This window comes from Saprolegnia diclina (genome assembly GCF_000281045.1).
Source record: "Saprolegnia diclina VS20 unplaced genomic scaffold supercont1.11, whole genome shotgun sequence".
In the NCBI taxonomy this organism is placed as follows: domain Eukaryota; phylum Oomycota; class Saprolegniomycetes; order Saprolegniales; family Saprolegniaceae; genus Saprolegnia; species Saprolegnia diclina.
This window is the reverse complement of record NW_008246078.1, coordinates 607,342-622,995: the sequence shown is the minus strand read 5'-3', so window position 1 is coordinate 622,995 and position 15,654 is coordinate 607,342. Positions and strand designations below refer to the sequence as shown.

General features: G+C 58.2%; 9 protein-coding genes across 10 annotated transcripts; 7 read left to right on the top strand and 2 right to left on the bottom strand.

Moving 5' to 3' along the window:
• Nucleotides 1–171: 171 nt before the first annotated feature.
• Nucleotides 172–1,204, top strand: SDRG_04573 (hypothetical protein). The gene is made up of 4 exons (XM_008610249.1): nt 172–369; nt 415–570; nt 618–767; nt 815–1,204. The coding sequence occupies exons 1-4, from the start codon at nt 219–221 to the stop codon at nt 1,174–1,176; spliced, it is 819 nt and encodes a 272-aa protein (XP_008608471.1). The 5' UTR covers nt 172–218; the 3' UTR covers nt 1,177–1,204.
• Nucleotides 1,205–1,595: 391 nt separating this feature from the next.
• SDRG_04572 lies at nt 1,596–2,705 on the top strand (the record flags this gene model as incomplete). 2 transcript variants are annotated; one of them, XM_008610247.1, is made up of 4 exons in its annotated part: nt 1,616–1,820; nt 1,864–2,019; nt 2,073–2,222; nt 2,267–2,610. In XM_008610247.1, the coding sequence occupies exons 1-4, from the start codon at nt 1,616–1,618 to the stop codon at nt 2,608–2,610; spliced, it is 855 nt and encodes a 284-aa protein (XP_008608469.1). The 2 variants fall into 2 exon arrangements, with proteins under 2 accessions (XP_008608470.1, XP_008608469.1); XM_008610248.1 differs by having other exon boundaries at nt 1,596–2,019; nt 2,267–2,705.
• A 408-nt stretch (nt 2,706–3,113) lies between these two features.
• On the top strand, nt 3,114–3,981 carry SDRG_04571 (hypothetical protein). The gene is made up of 2 exons (XM_008610246.1): nt 3,114–3,700; nt 3,745–3,981. The coding sequence occupies exons 1-2, from the start codon at nt 3,121–3,123 to the stop codon at nt 3,924–3,926; spliced, it is 762 nt and encodes a 253-aa protein (XP_008608468.1). The 5' UTR covers nt 3,114–3,120; the 3' UTR covers nt 3,927–3,981.
• A 1,087-nt stretch (nt 3,982–5,068) lies between these two features.
• On the top strand, nt 5,069–7,253 carry SDRG_04570 (hypothetical protein). The gene is made up of 8 exons (XM_008610245.1): nt 5,069–5,728; nt 5,773–6,039; nt 6,097–6,214; nt 6,305–6,397; nt 6,443–6,595; nt 6,649–6,775; nt 6,823–6,980; nt 7,027–7,253. Exons 1-8 carry the CDS (start codon nt 5,086–5,088, stop codon nt 7,220–7,222), a joined length of 1,755 nt encoding a protein of 584 aa, XP_008608467.1. The 5' UTR covers nt 5,069–5,085; the 3' UTR covers nt 7,223–7,253.
• Nucleotides 7,254–7,669: 416 nt separating this feature from the next.
• On the top strand, nt 7,670–9,678 carry SDRG_04569 (hypothetical protein). The gene has a single exon (XM_008610244.1). The coding sequence runs from the start codon at nt 7,834–7,836 to the stop codon at nt 9,589–9,591; it is 1,758 nt and encodes a 585-aa protein (XP_008608466.1). The 5' UTR covers nt 7,670–7,833; the 3' UTR covers nt 9,592–9,678.
• Nucleotides 9,679–10,056: 378 nt separating this feature from the next.
• Nucleotides 10,057–11,258, bottom strand: SDRG_04568 (hypothetical protein). The gene has a single exon (XM_008610243.1). It carries the CDS (start codon nt 11,174–11,176, stop codon nt 10,232–10,234), a length of 945 nt encoding a protein of 314 aa, XP_008608465.1. The 5' UTR covers nt 11,177–11,258; the 3' UTR covers nt 10,057–10,231.
• A 1,281-nt stretch (nt 11,259–12,539) lies between these two features.
• On the top strand, nt 12,540–13,692 carry SDRG_04567 (hypothetical protein; the record flags this gene model as incomplete). Its single annotated transcript, XM_008610242.1, has 2 exons — nt 12,540–13,065; nt 13,121–13,692. The coding sequence occupies 2 exons, from the start codon at nt 12,540–12,542 to the stop codon at nt 13,690–13,692; spliced, it is 1,098 nt and encodes a 365-aa protein (XP_008608464.1).
• A 9-nt stretch (nt 13,693–13,701) lies between these two features.
• Nucleotides 13,702–14,268, bottom strand: SDRG_04566 (hypothetical protein). The gene has a single exon (XM_008610241.1). The coding sequence runs from the start codon at nt 14,202–14,204 to the stop codon at nt 13,845–13,847; it is 360 nt and encodes a 119-aa protein (XP_008608463.1). The 5' UTR covers nt 14,205–14,268; the 3' UTR covers nt 13,702–13,844.
• A 377-nt stretch (nt 14,269–14,645) lies between these two features.
• On the top strand, nt 14,646–15,373 carry SDRG_04565 (hypothetical protein). Its single transcript, XM_008610240.1, has one exon. The coding sequence runs from the start codon at nt 14,662–14,664 to the stop codon at nt 15,223–15,225; it is 564 nt and encodes a 187-aa protein (XP_008608462.1). The 5' UTR covers nt 14,646–14,661; the 3' UTR covers nt 15,226–15,373.
• The last annotated feature ends 281 nt before the right edge of the window (nt 15,374–15,654 follow it).

The window sequence follows — 15,654 nt, the reverse complement described above, 5'->3', positions numbered from 1 at the left end:
CACCTTTTTGCGAGAATACCCAATCAAATGGCTTGAAACTCCTGTATTTGCACCAATTGTCATCGCGCACATTAAAAACCAAGGACTGCAAAATATATTATATAGTTTCGCCAATGTCATACAAATAGATTGCTATTTTATAATATTGCCCGTACATTTTAAATACGGAACGCATTTCGGAGCTGCCACGAACGCGTCCGGAACCGAGGACCGGCATCATGGACCCGCGAGCCTCCGAATTGCTGAAGCCGGACTTGGGCCCGTTACCACTCGACGCCGCCTTTGGCGACGAGAGCGCGCTGCACGAGCATGCGCCGAAGCGGCCCAAGACGACGCCCTTCCACGACGCCCATGGCCCGCCCAAGCGAGGTAGACATGCTGCTTGCGCCATGGACGCTGCATGTCATGACGTAGTGCAATGCCTGGACCCGGAGCACATGCGGCAAAAGACCGCCAAGTGCGCGGTCTGCGCCATCTGCCGCTTCTGCCCCGCCGGCCGCGACGAGTGTTTTGCCAACCACCGCGTCTTGCGGCCGATGATCCAGCGCAGCCGCCCGCCCCGAGCCAAAGGTGCACACGACAAGTCGCTGGTCCCACGCTCACGCAGTGCCAACTAGTGTACCTCTGTGACGACGAAGAGCACCACCAGAAGAAGACGCACCGCGGCCGCTGCGAGCGCTGCCTCAAGTGCAAGTGGTGCCCGCCGCTCGTTGACGAGTGCAAGGAGTTCCATGTCGACCCCGAGACGTGCACGACACCATGTTCGGGTATACCGTCGCCAGACGAAGTTGCCTGTTCTTATATGCCATCGTAGTCGAACGCCAAGAAAAGACGGCGCGCCTCGAGTCGCTCCTCGCGATCCTTGGCGTCGACGAACACAAGGCGCAGATCATCAAGGCCAAGGACCTCCACGGACCTACGATCAAACGGCGACAGGCGAGCGACCTATTGCGGCAAATCGTACACCTCATCGCCGACCTTGTTGTCGAGTCGGACAAGGCCGACGGAGGCGCCGCGGTCGCCCAGCTCCTCGACGATCTCGCGGCCGAGCTCGAAGCCAACCCCATTCTCCAGCCGCATCCAGACGACGTATCGATGGAGGCGCTCCAGGCTACCTCGCAGACTGTAGATCTTTCGACGGACGGCGAAAGCCACCATTTAGCGTTCAACATTTAACGACCTTTTATCTTGTTCGCCGCCAAAATAACCCGACTTTAGGGACAGTAGCGACGGCCGATATCTTCCACAACCCTACTGCACAATGTACACTATTGCATTCTATGCGAAACCAAGGTGCTACCGAGCTGTCCCTCAGCAGAAAGTGCAAACTCGCATGGCGATCTTGTTGCAGCAAGGTGGTCCATTTCAGCCAATAAAATCGCATCATTTGAAAAGAGCGCATTGGATTGGCTGTTTTTCATGTCCGGGCGACCAGGCAACCAGTGTATATTGTTTTACTCATTTATATACCGCACGTTTGTCAAATCTTTTAAATTCCATATTCAAATCGTGATAATTTAAATAGTTTTCAACGACAGGGTGTATATTAATATGATAAACATTCAACTCCGGCTTTTTGGCCGTGCACACCACTTTGCCGGTCCGGAATTCGGAGATGGAATCGCTTGACCCGAAGCAGTACTTTGAGACCGAGCCGGCCGCCCCCACGTCGTACGTTGAGGCGCTAGCGCTCGAGGAAGACGACGATGACGACGGCGATGGCCAGGACGCCAAGGACGACCTTGGCGACGACGGCTCGCCCAAGGCGAAGAGGGCCAAGCTCGGCCCACCGCAGCGCCGCCAAGTCTACGCGAAAAAAGGTAGTCGTTGCCAAGGCTGCTGTTTACCACCTTGATCGATTAGTCAAGTGCGTGGACGCAGAACACGTCCGGCAAAAGACCGCCAAGTGCACGGTCTGCGGCGTCTGTCGCTTCTGCCCTGCCGGCGCCGACGAGTGCGCGGCCAACCACCGCGTGCTGCGGCCGATGACCAACAAGACGCGCGCGCCGCGTGCCAAAGGTATACTAGCTATCATCCAGCACCACGATCGTAGTACAAACAATATTGTCTAGTGCTCTTGTGCGAGAACGAGGAACACCACCACAAGAAGACGCACCGCGGCAAGTGCGTGCGCTGCCTCAAGTGCAAGTGGTGCCCGCCCGTCATTGACGAGTGCAAGGAGTTCCACGTCGACCCCGAGACGTCCATGACACCCACAAAAGGTACTGCGATCCTACTGTTGCGTTGGCACGACTGCATTTCGTAGTTAAACACACGGTCAAGCTCGAGTCGATTCTGTCGATTCTCGACATTGCCAAGGGCAAACTTGTCCAAGTCAAGCCCCGGGACATTGCGTCCTCGACGCCCAAGCGCCGGCTCGCGTGCGAACTCATGACGCACGTTGTGCACTCGGTCGCGCACCTCCTTGTCGAGCCGAATAGGAAAAAACCCGACGTGACCATCGAAGGGTTGAGCACGCTCTTGGACGACCTGCGGCGCGACTTGCGCGGCCATCCACCGGCGATGGAGCACTTTGTCGGTAGCCGCCACAGCAGCGGCAGCAGCAGCGCGAGCTCCGAGACGTCGCAAGTCATGTCAATTATTCTATGAAAACGTGATCAGCGCTGGCACACCGACACTGAATCTGAATCTGAATATGGAAGCCATTGGCTGAATACACGTGAGAATATACTGGTGCCACGGTGGGTGCATGGAGTGGTTCTTCGTAGTAGTTGAGGTGGCAGCGGAGTCTGTCTGTGCACGGCTCACGACGGTAGCTACGAGCTACTAACTAGCTCGCACGGAAACGCGAGCGATGATGCAAGTCCATGGTCTGAGATCGAGCGTAGCTAACCTCGCTCTGCCAGTTTAACTCGTCGCCAAGGTGGCCTCAAAGCGTGACCTCGGTCCATTGGCAATAGATCTTAGTTGCGCTTGCCCGCCAAAAGACTCAGAAAGCTCACCCAAGAGGACCAACGAAGCTTACTACAGTCACCGACATACAAACGTCCAGTGGACTGGAACGACGACCGCTCACAAAGCAACTCATCCGATGTATCCCACTCTTAGCAAGCTTGAGACTGGCACGAAGGGTCCGTCACAATCCAAATCGCTCTCGACATGGCGCCACTTCCCTTCTACCTGTTTTTGCTTCTATTGCCTCTTGCGCACGCAGCAGACTCGTGGCGCGCACTCTCGTTCAACAGCAGCTACCTTCTCGTGCGACAATCGTCGTCCTCGGGGCTACCGGAATGCCTCGCGAGAGACGGCTGCGTCACAGCGAGCCAAATCGCCGATCTCTTGCCGCTGCTCGAGCGCAGCAACACGAACGTGACAACAACGACCACCGCGTGCACCACCGTTGACGAACCGTTCGATTGGTGTCAACGCGCAGCGTCCGCGCTCTACAGCTGCCCAGCCCTGGCGGAGAGTCCCATCACGTGGAGCTGCACCTTGCAGAATGCAACGTGGTCGCCCAGCCACATGGCGTGTGGCAGCCGCGTCGTTCAAGGGGCGGTGTTCAACTCGATCGCAGACTGCAACGCAGCACTCCGTTTGCTCTTCTTGCCTGCGACTGCCGCCGACGTGGCGTGTGACATGGGCGCCATTACGCCTCGTGGTGCTGCGTGTTTGCTTCTGAACGACAGCGTTGGGCCGGCGACGCAAACTCGTCATGATGACGACGATACCTCCCCCGCAGGTAACGTCACATATCTGTGTCCGGAATTGACATGCAGGGTGTAGACCGACTCTTGCTCGTTGCTGTGGTGGTGGCGCTGGCTGTTGTCGCCGGCGCTATCGGCTGTGTGTGGCGATCGCGAAAGGTGGCGCGAGCTCAGCACCGCCAACGACACTTGGCCGACACCGTATGCTCGAGTTGCGAGATCGACGACAATGTGTCGAGCGTCTTTGTCCGTCAGTTGTAGTCGTCCTAGCATTGCTATCATCCTATATTATTCGTATTCTACTGTTGATTTTCGGGTCATTTACACATATACGTACGACACTTGTTGCGAAACGAGCGTGTACACTAGCCAACCCGATGATGCATATCTTGTCGTGCATTTGAAAGGCAAACATAGATTGGCTGAAAGGCCATGGATTTCGTAGGATTGCGACCAATCCTCGCAATGAACACTTTGCGAAACCATTCGGATTGGCCAAAAAAGTGCAATCTCAAATGAACCAATGACAGGCTGCGATACCCTAACCACAGCACCCGAGAGCGGACGGATGGCGCCACCTCACAAACTACTTCCTCTTTGTCCACGACAGTAAACTATTCGTGTGGAGTTGACTAACAAAATGTAAAACTGCTCTACTTTCTTCCCGCTTGTGCAGCATACACCGCCATTTTACCAAAGGTTCTTGCATTTTAGCACAGAGAATCAGCTGGAGAGACGCGTTGCAGCACGTTACTGACCATCGGGCGTCATCATCGCGAAACTTGCTTGGTATTATAATAGCGCCTGGGCGGCAGGAAATTACCTACCCCACGCAACACTAACTGTCATTTCTATGGTATCTACGAGGGTAGACTTCTAGTGCAAAGTTGTATGAGACCGCGTCGACCACTCGTCACTGCGGACGAGGATGCGTCGAGTTCAACCTCCCTTCAATAGTGTCCCACGTCTAAAAACACCCAACAATACAGCGGCAAGTGGCTTTAACAGCGTGCACCCGCCTGGCCAACACGGACGACACACTAGCAGGCAGTCGACAATTGCATATATGTGGGCTAGACGTCGTCGATGTGCCCCAGCACCAGGCTCAGTATGAATGCCGAGTGTTGAGAGTCGTAAAAGATGATATTATGTTGTCGCGGCCAGAATGACAAATGAAAATGAAAAATACGCAGCCAACAAGCTTGCACCAGCAGGAACCTTGTGCACGACTAGGGACGCCATCAACGTAGATGCACCCGAGAGCCAAACGCGCGCCAAAGACAGGGCTGAGTTTGCTTAAGTTGCGTGCGTTTAGCGCCGTCGCATCCGGATAGCAAGGATTTCCCGGATGCTTGAACCAAAAGCCATTTCGAGACAAGCAGCTCCTTCGCTGTAGCTCGGCTCCATCCCACGGCCGCGCATGATGGACGTCCTCCGCGCCGAGTCGCCGGGCAACGGCGTATCCGTCGACATACCGACCGAGCGGACGCCACTTGTCTCGCGCAGCAGCTCGCCCCGGACGCCCGTGGCCGGCAGCTACCATGCGTGCAGCCCCCACACGCTCGAAACGGCTTGCTACGATGGCCACCAGTACCAGTCGCCGGTCAAGGAGCCCGAGGGCTCACCACAGCAAGTCGCACGCGACTCGATTCACTTTATCGACGACGGCGACGATGAGATGTGCATGCTCCTGGAGGACTCGGCGTCGCACGACGCCACGCAGACGCACCTGCTCTTCCTCGACGCCTGTTTGGCCGGCGATATGTTTCAGGTCCCGCGCTTCGTGCTGAGCATGGCCGACTCGCATGCGCTGCGCGCGCTCTTGACGGCGCAGCACCCCAAGTACCACATGCACGGCCTCGCGATGGCTGCGTTTTACGACCAGACGCTGGTCGTCCAGCACCTCGTCGACGTCATGGAGCGGCATGGCATGCTCGACCTTGTCGACAGCCCCGCGGGGCCCGAGCGCCACAACGCGACAGCGCTCATGCTCTCGCAGTCCGTCGCGTGTGCGACGCTGCTCTTGGACGCGCAAGCCTCGCTCGCCAAGCGCAACTCGACCGGTACGCTCGGTCCTGTCGCCACGCAATACCATATGATACTGTAGGGATGACACCGCTGCACTACGCTTCCAGCGCGGGCCAAGCCGGTAACATTAGTCTGTACCTCTGCCGCGGCGCCAACGTCAACGAGCTCGACCATCGGGGCGCGACGCCACTGCACTGGGCGGTGTACGAAGGCTTCCAGTACGCTGCGCTCCTGCTCGTCGGGCAAGGCGCCGACATGAGTATCCAAGACTCGCAGGGCCAGACATCGCTCATGATTGCGGCGGCCCTCAACGACGCCTTTCTTGTCAAGCAGCTCGTCATCGAAGGTCGTCACCCACCTTGCATTGTCCAAGCGACGTAGCTGGAAGTCACTCGCTATGTAGGAGCACCGCTCGAGCCGCACGACCGAAAAGGCCGGTCCGCGCTCACGATCGCCAAACAAGCGAGCAACCGCGAGGCCATGCACGCGCTCAGCACGGGCAAGAACGACCGCTGGATCGCGTACATCTCGACGAACGGCGGCACGGTAGCCTTCTTCTGGACGTTCTTGCTCTCGACAGCTTTTCTGGGCATCTGCTTTGGTCTGCCAAGCATGGCGTACCCCGAGCTGATGCTGCACGCCACGGTGCTGCTGTTATTGGCGACGTGCGCTCTATACACCCACGTGTGGCTTGCTGACCCGGGGTACAAATGACGCGCAGGATGACCATGTGTCATGGTGTATACTAGGTTCATTCCCAAGTCGGCCGTGCCGGCGTACTCGCTGCTCGCCTTTGACTCGGACGTATCGCCGTGCCCGACGTGCGTGACTCTCAAGCCGATACGCTCCAAGCACTGCTCGACGTGCCAGCGCTGTGTGTCCCGCTTCGACCACCACTGCCCGTCATATTATTTTTTCTATTATTTTTCGAAATGGCTGACATTGCATGAGGTAGGTGGATCAACAATTGCATCGGCAAGCACAACCACCGCAGCTTCCTTGCGTTCCTCTTTTGCCTCAGTGCGCTCTGCTGGCTGCTCGCGGCCGCGTCCGGGCTCATCTTGATTGGCTGCTGCCCGCTGGTACGCTGGCACTCGATACATTGATAGATTACGAAGACGAACATTAGGTACCGGACGCGCCGGTTCTCGCGGCGTGGCACAAGTACGAGCCATTGTGGGTCTCGACGTTCCGGGAAACCCACGTTGGCTACACGCTCCAGCTGGTGCACATTTACATCTTCGTGCTCGCCATGACGTTTGGGGTCCCGACTTCGATCCTCCTCGGGTGCGTCCTTTTTTGTTTTGAAAAAAACTGAGAAACAGAGATGTAGGCTCCAGCTGCGCAACATTGCACAGAGCTTGACGACCAACGAAGTGTTCAATAAGGACAAGTACGCGTACCTCAAGGACGAATCCGACGCCTTTTACAACCCCTTCGACTATGGCGTCGTCCGCAACTGCGTTCGCTTTTGGCTCGGCAATGACGAACCTACTGTCGTCGACGGTCGCAAAGGCTCGTTCGTCTAGTCCGTCGCTAAGTGTCATTAACTCGTATCAGCCGCCGCATCTCTGCAATTTGTCGGCGTCGCGACACTGCAACGCCAACAGTCCTCGCTCGTCGAAACCTGCCTTTGCATGTTTGGATCTTGGCCCAAAATTATTCCGAGCGCAAGGCTTCGACCAACGGCAACTTGAAGCTAAACCATGATAAATGAGGGAAGAATTACCTTATCCCATGGCGGAAGTGATTGGCTCGCACGTTCCTTTGCATTGGTCGACAAATTTTGCTCGATATTTAGTCAGCTATCATTCGCAGCGATTAGTTCTGATAGCTGCGAGCACGTCCGCATGAGCGACGCCGCCGGATAGACGCCGCCGGACGCGCGGACGAGTTGCGTCGTCTTGTCGACGAGAGGATGATGAGGGTACGCTGTCGGTCGCCAGCGCTGGCGTTCGCGCCGACAAGCGTGTGTCGTGGACTGCGGGAATGGTGCCGTAACATCTGGATCTTCTTTCATGTGCTAGCCAATCACGTCGCTTTCATTTCATCCTATTCCCTTAAAAAGTACATTGACCTTCGTCGTCGGATCCGCGGACCAGCTGCACAGCGATCACTTGCCGATTTCACGGCTTCTAGCATGGCGGCTGTGCTTGTCAACCGCGACCTCTTGCATCTCGTGAGTTCTTTCCAGGACGGCGTCTACCCATCTCTATTGCGCGCCGCGTCGCTGCTCAACGCCATTCCCTTCTTGCCCAGCGTCTTGTACCGTACAAAGATCGCCGTCTCGGTCGCGACGCTTTGCCAGCTCGGCGAGGACGTGGCGCCCGTCCTTGACGACCCGAGGAGGCTCTTGGCGTGCCAGCCGCATCTTCACGTGCTCGTCGCGGCGCACGCATGCTGCATTGGCCATGAAGCGACGCTTGCGGCCTTTCTCGCGCACGCCCAACCCAGCGCCAAGCTACGCGGGCGGCTCCTCGATCTCGCCGCCGCTTGCAACCACGTGTCGCTCGTGCATCTCTTGCTGGAAGCGCAAAGCACGCCGCGTGAAGGTCTCGTGCTGGCTGCCGACCATGGCCATCGCGCGCTCGTCCCGTTGCTACTCCCCGTCTGCCTGTCGTCTGTACCGACCGCGCTCGAGGCCGCGGCCGCGGCCGGTCACTTCGATATTGTATGCTTCCTCCACACGCGCAGCCAGCTCGACCTGCGGGCGTCGCGCGCGCTGGACAAGGCTGCGATGCATGGCCATCTGGACGTTGTCCGGTACTTGCATGGCCACGGCTACCGTGCGACCAGCGCGGCCTTGGACCTCGCTGCGACGCACGGCCACCTTGCCACCCTCTCGTATCTGCACGCGGTCCGCACTGAGGGCTGGTCCCGTAAAGCCCTGGACGGGGCGGCAGCCAACGGGCACTTGGCTGTCGCGCAGTATCTCCACGCCCACCAGCCCAACATTCTGTGCTCGCCGAGCGCGCTTCGCATGGCCAGTGCGAACGGCCACCTCGAGATGGTGCGGTATCTTTACGTGTCGGCGCCATCAGCGGTGCTAGCCGACGGTATCGACTATGCAGCGGCCAACGGCCATCGCGGGATTGTGTCACTACTCCTCGCTCAGGATGACGCGACCTTTAGCGCCGCCGCCATCACCGAAGCGGCGCGCCACGGCCATGGCGATCTTTTGGCAATGCTTTTGAAGCGAGCGCCGTCGCTTGTCACGGACACTGCACTCGTGGCGGCCGCGGCCAAGGGCCACATCGAGGTCGTACACGCGCTTCGGGTGGCCGCGCCACAGCTACCCGTCGACAAGGCGTACGTGGCGGCCGTGACAGCTGGGCATACCGTACTCGAAGCGCTTCTCGCCCCTTGCGTGTCTGCGTCGACGCAAGCGATCGCACTGGAACGCGCGGCGGCACACGGACACCTCGCGCTCGTCAAGGTTCTCTTGGCCGTCGTGGCGCCATCAAGTTTGTCGGTGAAAGCATTGGATGCTGCCGCCGCGGGCGGTCATATATGTGTCGTCGCTGCGCTGCATGCGGCAGGGGCACCGTGCTCGACACAGGCGCTCGACAGCGCGGCGCGTCAAGGTCATCTGCAGGTCGCATCGTTTTTGATCCAGCATCGCACAGAAGGCGCTTCGATGGAGGCGTGGGACGGCGCAGCCCGGCGCGGCCACCTTGCGATGCTCCAGCTGCTGCACCGCCACGTCTTTGTCCGTGGTGGGTCCTTCAATGCCCTTCCGGATGCGGCGCGGCTCGGCCAAACCAAGGTCATCCGCTACTTGATCGAGCAGGATGCAGCGCATTGCGCGCTTCTCGCCGACGCCCTCACCAACGCCACCGCGCACGAGCACGACGCGGTCGCCGCGTACCTTCGCCAAGTGATTAGCGCCCTGCGATGATAGAAGTAGCCGAATATAGTTACCGAGTCGGTAGGGCCCCTTTTAGTAAATCTTTCATTATTGTCTCTAGTACATGTTAGCGGCGCACCCACCGACCCAAAGATCGTCAGTCAGCTACCTGCAGTACCGACTGCTCGCACTCTGACTCGCACTTGGGTGTCGAAATGCGTGCCACCGTACATCTTGGCGCGGTATTGTGCGTGGGTCCGGTACTAGGGCTAGGGGAGGTTAGGGGAGTTGCTGCACTGACCTATTTTGCACCCAGTAGCGCCGTGTGAAAAAATGGAAGCGCGCTGGCGACTGGCGACTGCGCCAAAAACCATCACGTTCGACTCGCTCGCTGGATTTAACTGATTTTTTGTGCAAATATTTCCACCCAGAGAAAATTTGTATCATTCCAAAATGCCATCCAGTGTCTCGGACGCTCTGGGTACTAAACTTGATGAATTATGTCTTTCTGGCGCGTCGATGACCAAGCGAGCCGACATGATGGGCGTCGTGTCTTATATTAAAAAAGCGGAAAAGGCTGTACAACGACGGAAGATAGTCTACATAGTACGATGGTATTGTGTCCTTGCACCGCGTGCAATGGTGTTGGGGTTGTCTACTGGAGTCCAGTGAATCGAGTCGTGTCCACGGTCTAGTTGCCTTCTTCGGCAATCGTAGTGAGTGGCAGGTCGCCGTACTTGGCGGCGCGCTTCTTGAGGACGCCCGCGGGGATGATGCTCCCGCGGGTCGTGAGTTGGTGCTGCCATTGCAGCACGATGGCTTCGTCGACGACGCCGTTGCAGTCGAGGAGCGGCGTCAGGTGCGGCGACGCCACCTCGAACGGCGACTCGTCATCGACGTTGGGCATGTCCATGTCGGCGCCGGCCTGGAGAAGCACGTACGTCGCATGCATATGTCCGGCGCGGCAGGCAAAGTGGAGGGCCGTGTCGCCATCCTCGTTCTCGGCAAAGACGTCGGCGTTGGCGTCGAGGAGTACGTCGCAGAGGCGGGCGTGGCCCTTGGAAGCAGCGCGCATGAGCGGCGACATGTTGTTCATCATAGCATCGACATCGTCCATGGTCGTCAGAAGCATTTGGACCAACGTAGGTGGCGCGTTGGCGTCGATCGCGTCGTGGACGTGGACAAGTGTCGGCGCTACGTGCGGCACGAGGAGCTTGACAACGTTCGTATGGTGGCGGCCAATGGCCACCTCGAGCATCTCGGGCGTCGCACGCGCACCACGCGTGAGGAGCTCGGCTGTCATGGCGGCGTGGCCAGCCGACGCAGCGAGGTACAGAATCGAGTGCGCGTCGGCGTCGGTCGCGTGGAGGTTGGCACCATAGTCGAGCAGCAGCCGGAGCGTCTCGAGTGAATTGCGCGCAACGGCCGTGCGCAGCGCTGCATCGAGGTCCAACGGCGCCTTGGAGAGCGCGCTGGGCTGCGACTCGTAGGCCACGTGCGACCAGAGCTGGCTCACGCGCTTGGGCAGGTGCACCGAGTGCGAGAGGACGGCGGCGTGCAGCTGGGCCGTCGAGGCCGCCATGTTGGCGGTGGTCGCCAGCGACGCGGCGAGCGACGAGAAGCCCGAGGATAGCATACGGCAAGTATGTAGATGGACGCGGAAGCGAGACTGCGCAGCAAGTTCATCTCGCGCGAGCTGGGACACGTCAACGAGGTTGCCTTCCGAGTAGCCAATGGCCAGCGGCGGTTGACACGAAGTAATGCGTAGTTGGCCGAACTTCGAAGGACGGTCTGTGTGTGCCACGTATGTCATTTTATTGGCGAATTCAATGTCTCATACAAATCGCAACTAGAACACATATATTAAAAAAAAAGAGTCATCCAAGAGGCTCGAGAAAGGGCCAGTTGATGGCGTTGCGCGGGAACGCTGCAAGATAATATCCGAGGGGCTGGGACCTCCGCTGCTGCTCGTACGACCTGCGGACGAGGTCCTTCGTAGCACCTTCCAAGCTTTGCATGGGATTTGTCCGAGCGCCAGCCTCTCTGACTCTCTCGTTCGAAAATCGATCGTGTCGACAGTTTGTAGCTTTGATGCTTGCTCCATGCGTTGCGACTGCCGACAAAACCCGCGGTACGATCGACCGGATCTGTGCAGACCAAACTGTACTTTGAAGGGTATCATTCCGTTCTGAGGCGAGAAAGCAACTAACAGTAAGCTCGGTATTTACATGTGCGGTTTGTGCTTGGTTGCCAGCAGAAGAAGCGCACAACCCAGAGCAAATGGATGGACGATTTTGTGAGTGCTACTATGAGGAGATGGTGTAGCGATTCCTCTACGACGCAAGGGCCGTACCGTGTACGAGGCCGGGGTACTCTTCTGGAGGTGGAAGGTGCAGTCGAACGCAGTGGCGCCATGGTCGCATGGCTTCCTGGCGTCGTCGCCCATCCTTCTCGAACGCTCAACGTGCATCTCGAGTGCTATCGTTTCTCTGTTCCGCTCATATATGAGGTTGCTTGGTCGCCAAAATGCAGAATGCAGGTGGGCAGCAATGTGTGCCCTTCTTCACTGCGGTCTCAGCCCTTTCCGCTGCCACTAGAGACTTAACGCTCGCAGAGTCGCCAGTGTAAGGTCCAAAGCGTACAGGACAGCAGACCAGTACTTAAGTGAACAGGCTCGAGCACTGGCCAAGCCCACAGGGCTGGCTACCTGCCCCGATAAAAGTGGTTGTTCAACAGCGCACTGAGCTGTTGAACCGGTTTAGAAATGCGGTTGAACCGTCCGCGTGGTGTTGCCACCAGGTATTTTTCACACGTGAAAAACACTCCGTGGTGCCGTTGATGACGGTTGTGCCACCGTGGCGCGTGCGATTGGCGGATTATAGATTCAATCCACGATGATTGGTCGCTTCGTATCCGGACAGCACGCGGATGACGAAGGGATGTCGATGTGGATCGAGTCACTTTGCCTTTCCGACTAAGACGTCAATAAGACCAGCAGCATGACGGACACGGTCTGGGACGAAGAGACGCAGACGTTCCACGGCGGCCAGGACTGGAAGTTCCTGACCAACTTTGTCGAGGACTTTAGCGTCACGACGAATGGCCTCGGCACGCCCGCCGGTGCGCTCACAGCCGCCACCGACGCCGTGCACACGATCCACCACTACCCGCCGGCCGACTTCCAGCCCGCGCTCAGCCACCTCTCGGCCTTTGTGTGGCCGGAGGACAAGGCGCTCAAGAACATGGAGCTGCTCCTCCTCGGCAACGGCGCGTCCGAGCTCATCGACCTCGTCATTCGGTCGGTGCCCAAGGGCGGGTGGCGCCCGGGTGGCACCTTGACGCAGTACAAGGAGTACGAGCGGTCGGCGAACGCGGACGAGCGCCCGACGCTGGCGTGGAACGACCCGTCGGCTGTCCTCACGTGTCTTGTGAACCCGACCAACCCGACCGGCGACTACATGCCGGTGGACGAGATGAAGGCGTACATTGAGACGCACTGCCCGGACAACCACACGATCATCATCGGTACTGCGTCCCATCTTAGTGCAACGACATCCTTCTTATTGGACGATGATGGTAGATGAAAGCATGCAGCCGTGGGTCGGCCCGCACTGGCGCAGCGACAGTTTGATCCACCAGCGCGAATGGGTCGCGCACCTCTCGGCGACGCGCAAGATTGACGTGTGGGTCATGACGAGCTGGACCAAGATCTGGTCGTGCACGGGCCTCCGCATCGGGTCGGTGGTTGCACCCTCGGCCGCGCACGCCGCCGCCATCAAGCGCAAGCAAGTGCCGTGGTCGCTCAACTCGATGGCGCTCGCGTTCATCTCGGCGGTCGTCAAGGACGACGCGTACATGAACGAGACGTGGAAGGTGACGCCGGCGTGGCGCGCCAACCTCGGATCGCAGCTCGCCAAGCACTTTCCTTCCTGGACGGTCCACGGCAAGCCGTACCTCTCGTGGGTCTGGGTCGACACCAAGTCGGTCGAGGTCGCGGCCGAAGCCACACGCCTCTCCAAGCTCCACGGTGTGCCGGTCCGGTCCGGCGCGCCGGGCTACAACCTCCCGACGTACGTGCGCATTGCGGTGCGCAATGCGACGCAGACCAACGTGCTTTTGCAAGCATGGAAGTCGCTCTGGGAGCAAAACTAAACATCAATCCAAAGCTGATGTGCATGGTGTCGACGTTGGCGAGATTGTCCTGGACAGCTCCTGCCGATCATAGATCGCGATAGCAAGCGTCTGCCCATGGCGCAAGAGAAGACGTAGTACGAAGTGAAACGAGCAGAATACAGTACGCGTGCTTACGATGCGTTCATTTTCGAGTCGAGGCGCTTGAACTTGCCTTCCCAGCCGCGAATGACGTCCGAGTACTTGTCGATGAGGTCGTTCTTGTCGCTGAGCTCGGCCTCAAGCGACTGGATCTCGGCCTCGAGCTCGTGCGCTGTCGTGGGCCGGCCCGGCTCGTCGAGCGCGAGGAGCTGCAACTCGAGCTTCTTGGCCTGGAAGAAGAAGTGGGCCATGTGCTCGTTCAGATCCGCCATGTCGGTCGAGTCGTGCTGCACCGGGTTCGGCCGCATCTGCGGCGGGTACTCGATCGGCGGGATCACGAGCGTCATGCAGCTCGCGAGCGCTTCGTTCATGTCCTTGAGCGTCTTCTCCATGGCTTCGAAATGAGACCGCGGCTGTCTCGCCGTTGTTTAAACAGATGCACAAGAGGGTTAAACCTCACGGCAAATGGGTTAAATCCATGTAGGACGCCATATTTGTCGGTAGGCTCACCGTCTCGATCGACGATGCGGCTCGTTGAGAGAAATAGCTATGGGAATGAAATGTGTGCGACTCGATCCGCTCGTTTGTCGTTCGCTGTCGTCAGCTTTGCTCGCAGCAAAACGTGTTTAAACACCTTTGGACGTGTGAGTAATACTTATTTTCAAGACTCAAAGTCATGTTTTTTAATTACAAGAATCAAATCAAGCCGCATTACAATCATGCGATTTACAAACCTCAAGCTATAGAAAAGAAAGCGCAAAACACGTCGGATTTCACATTAAAAACATGGAGCGATGGCAATAAAATTGCCGGTCCATTTTATTTCGCCTTTTCGAACAGCGTGGGGAGATGGCGTACCGAGTGAGCGAAGACGCGCAGGTGGTCATGGGCCTCCATGCAGCGCAGTACCCGCACCTCTCCGTGACCGGCCTGCTCGTTGGCCGCGACTCGGGCGAGGGCATCGAGATCACCAAGGCCTTTCCCGTTGCGCACCAGGCGCCGACCGCGCCGTTCCTCGAGTTTGCGTCGCTCTGCGTCGAGGCGTACGCAGCCGAGCTCAAGCTCAAGATCGTGGGCATGTACGTGGCCAACGCACGCGCCGACGATGTTTCGCTCGGGCCTGTCCACACGCGCATCGCCAACACGGTCGAGGCGCAGTCGACCCGCGCGTGTGCCCTTGTGCTCGACAACCGCAACCTCGCGACGCCGCGCCTCTTGCTCAAGGATGTCAAGAAGGGCTGGATCGAGATGGAGAAGCGCATTGCGTTTGAAGACGACCACGGCAAGGTGCTGCAGCGTGCGCTGACGCAGAGCAGCTTGTCGGTCGTGGATTTTGACGCGCACCTCGAGCAGCCGGCGACGAAGGACTGGCGCAACACTCAAGTGCTCTCGCTTGCCCGCCTGCAGGTCTAAATCTGCAGCGTAGACTCCATATCAATCGTATGTTGCGTATGTATCGATGTCGATGAGCACGGCTTGCACGGTCCACACAGCAATGTAGAGACAGACCTTCAACGCGGCGCCGCGTTGCAGCTATTCAAGCAGCAGGACGACAAGGATAGTCATCGGTGGCATGCGAGCGGAGCAAGAATATAGCCGGTGTGTTTGCCCAAAGGAAGCCGCTGCCGATGCATCCAGACAGCTCTTGATGGAGCCGACGCTGCTCTGTCAACTGCAATCTCGCCAGCATCCCATACTGTGGTGGTCTTGAAACACCCAACATAGACTTCTTCTGATCATGGGTCAATATATATCATGACCCATGTTCTGATGGGCGTCCCCTTGAGCCACGAAGCTTTCCGGCCATGTAGCATTTCGATGCAATTGGCACGGCAGCTTTAT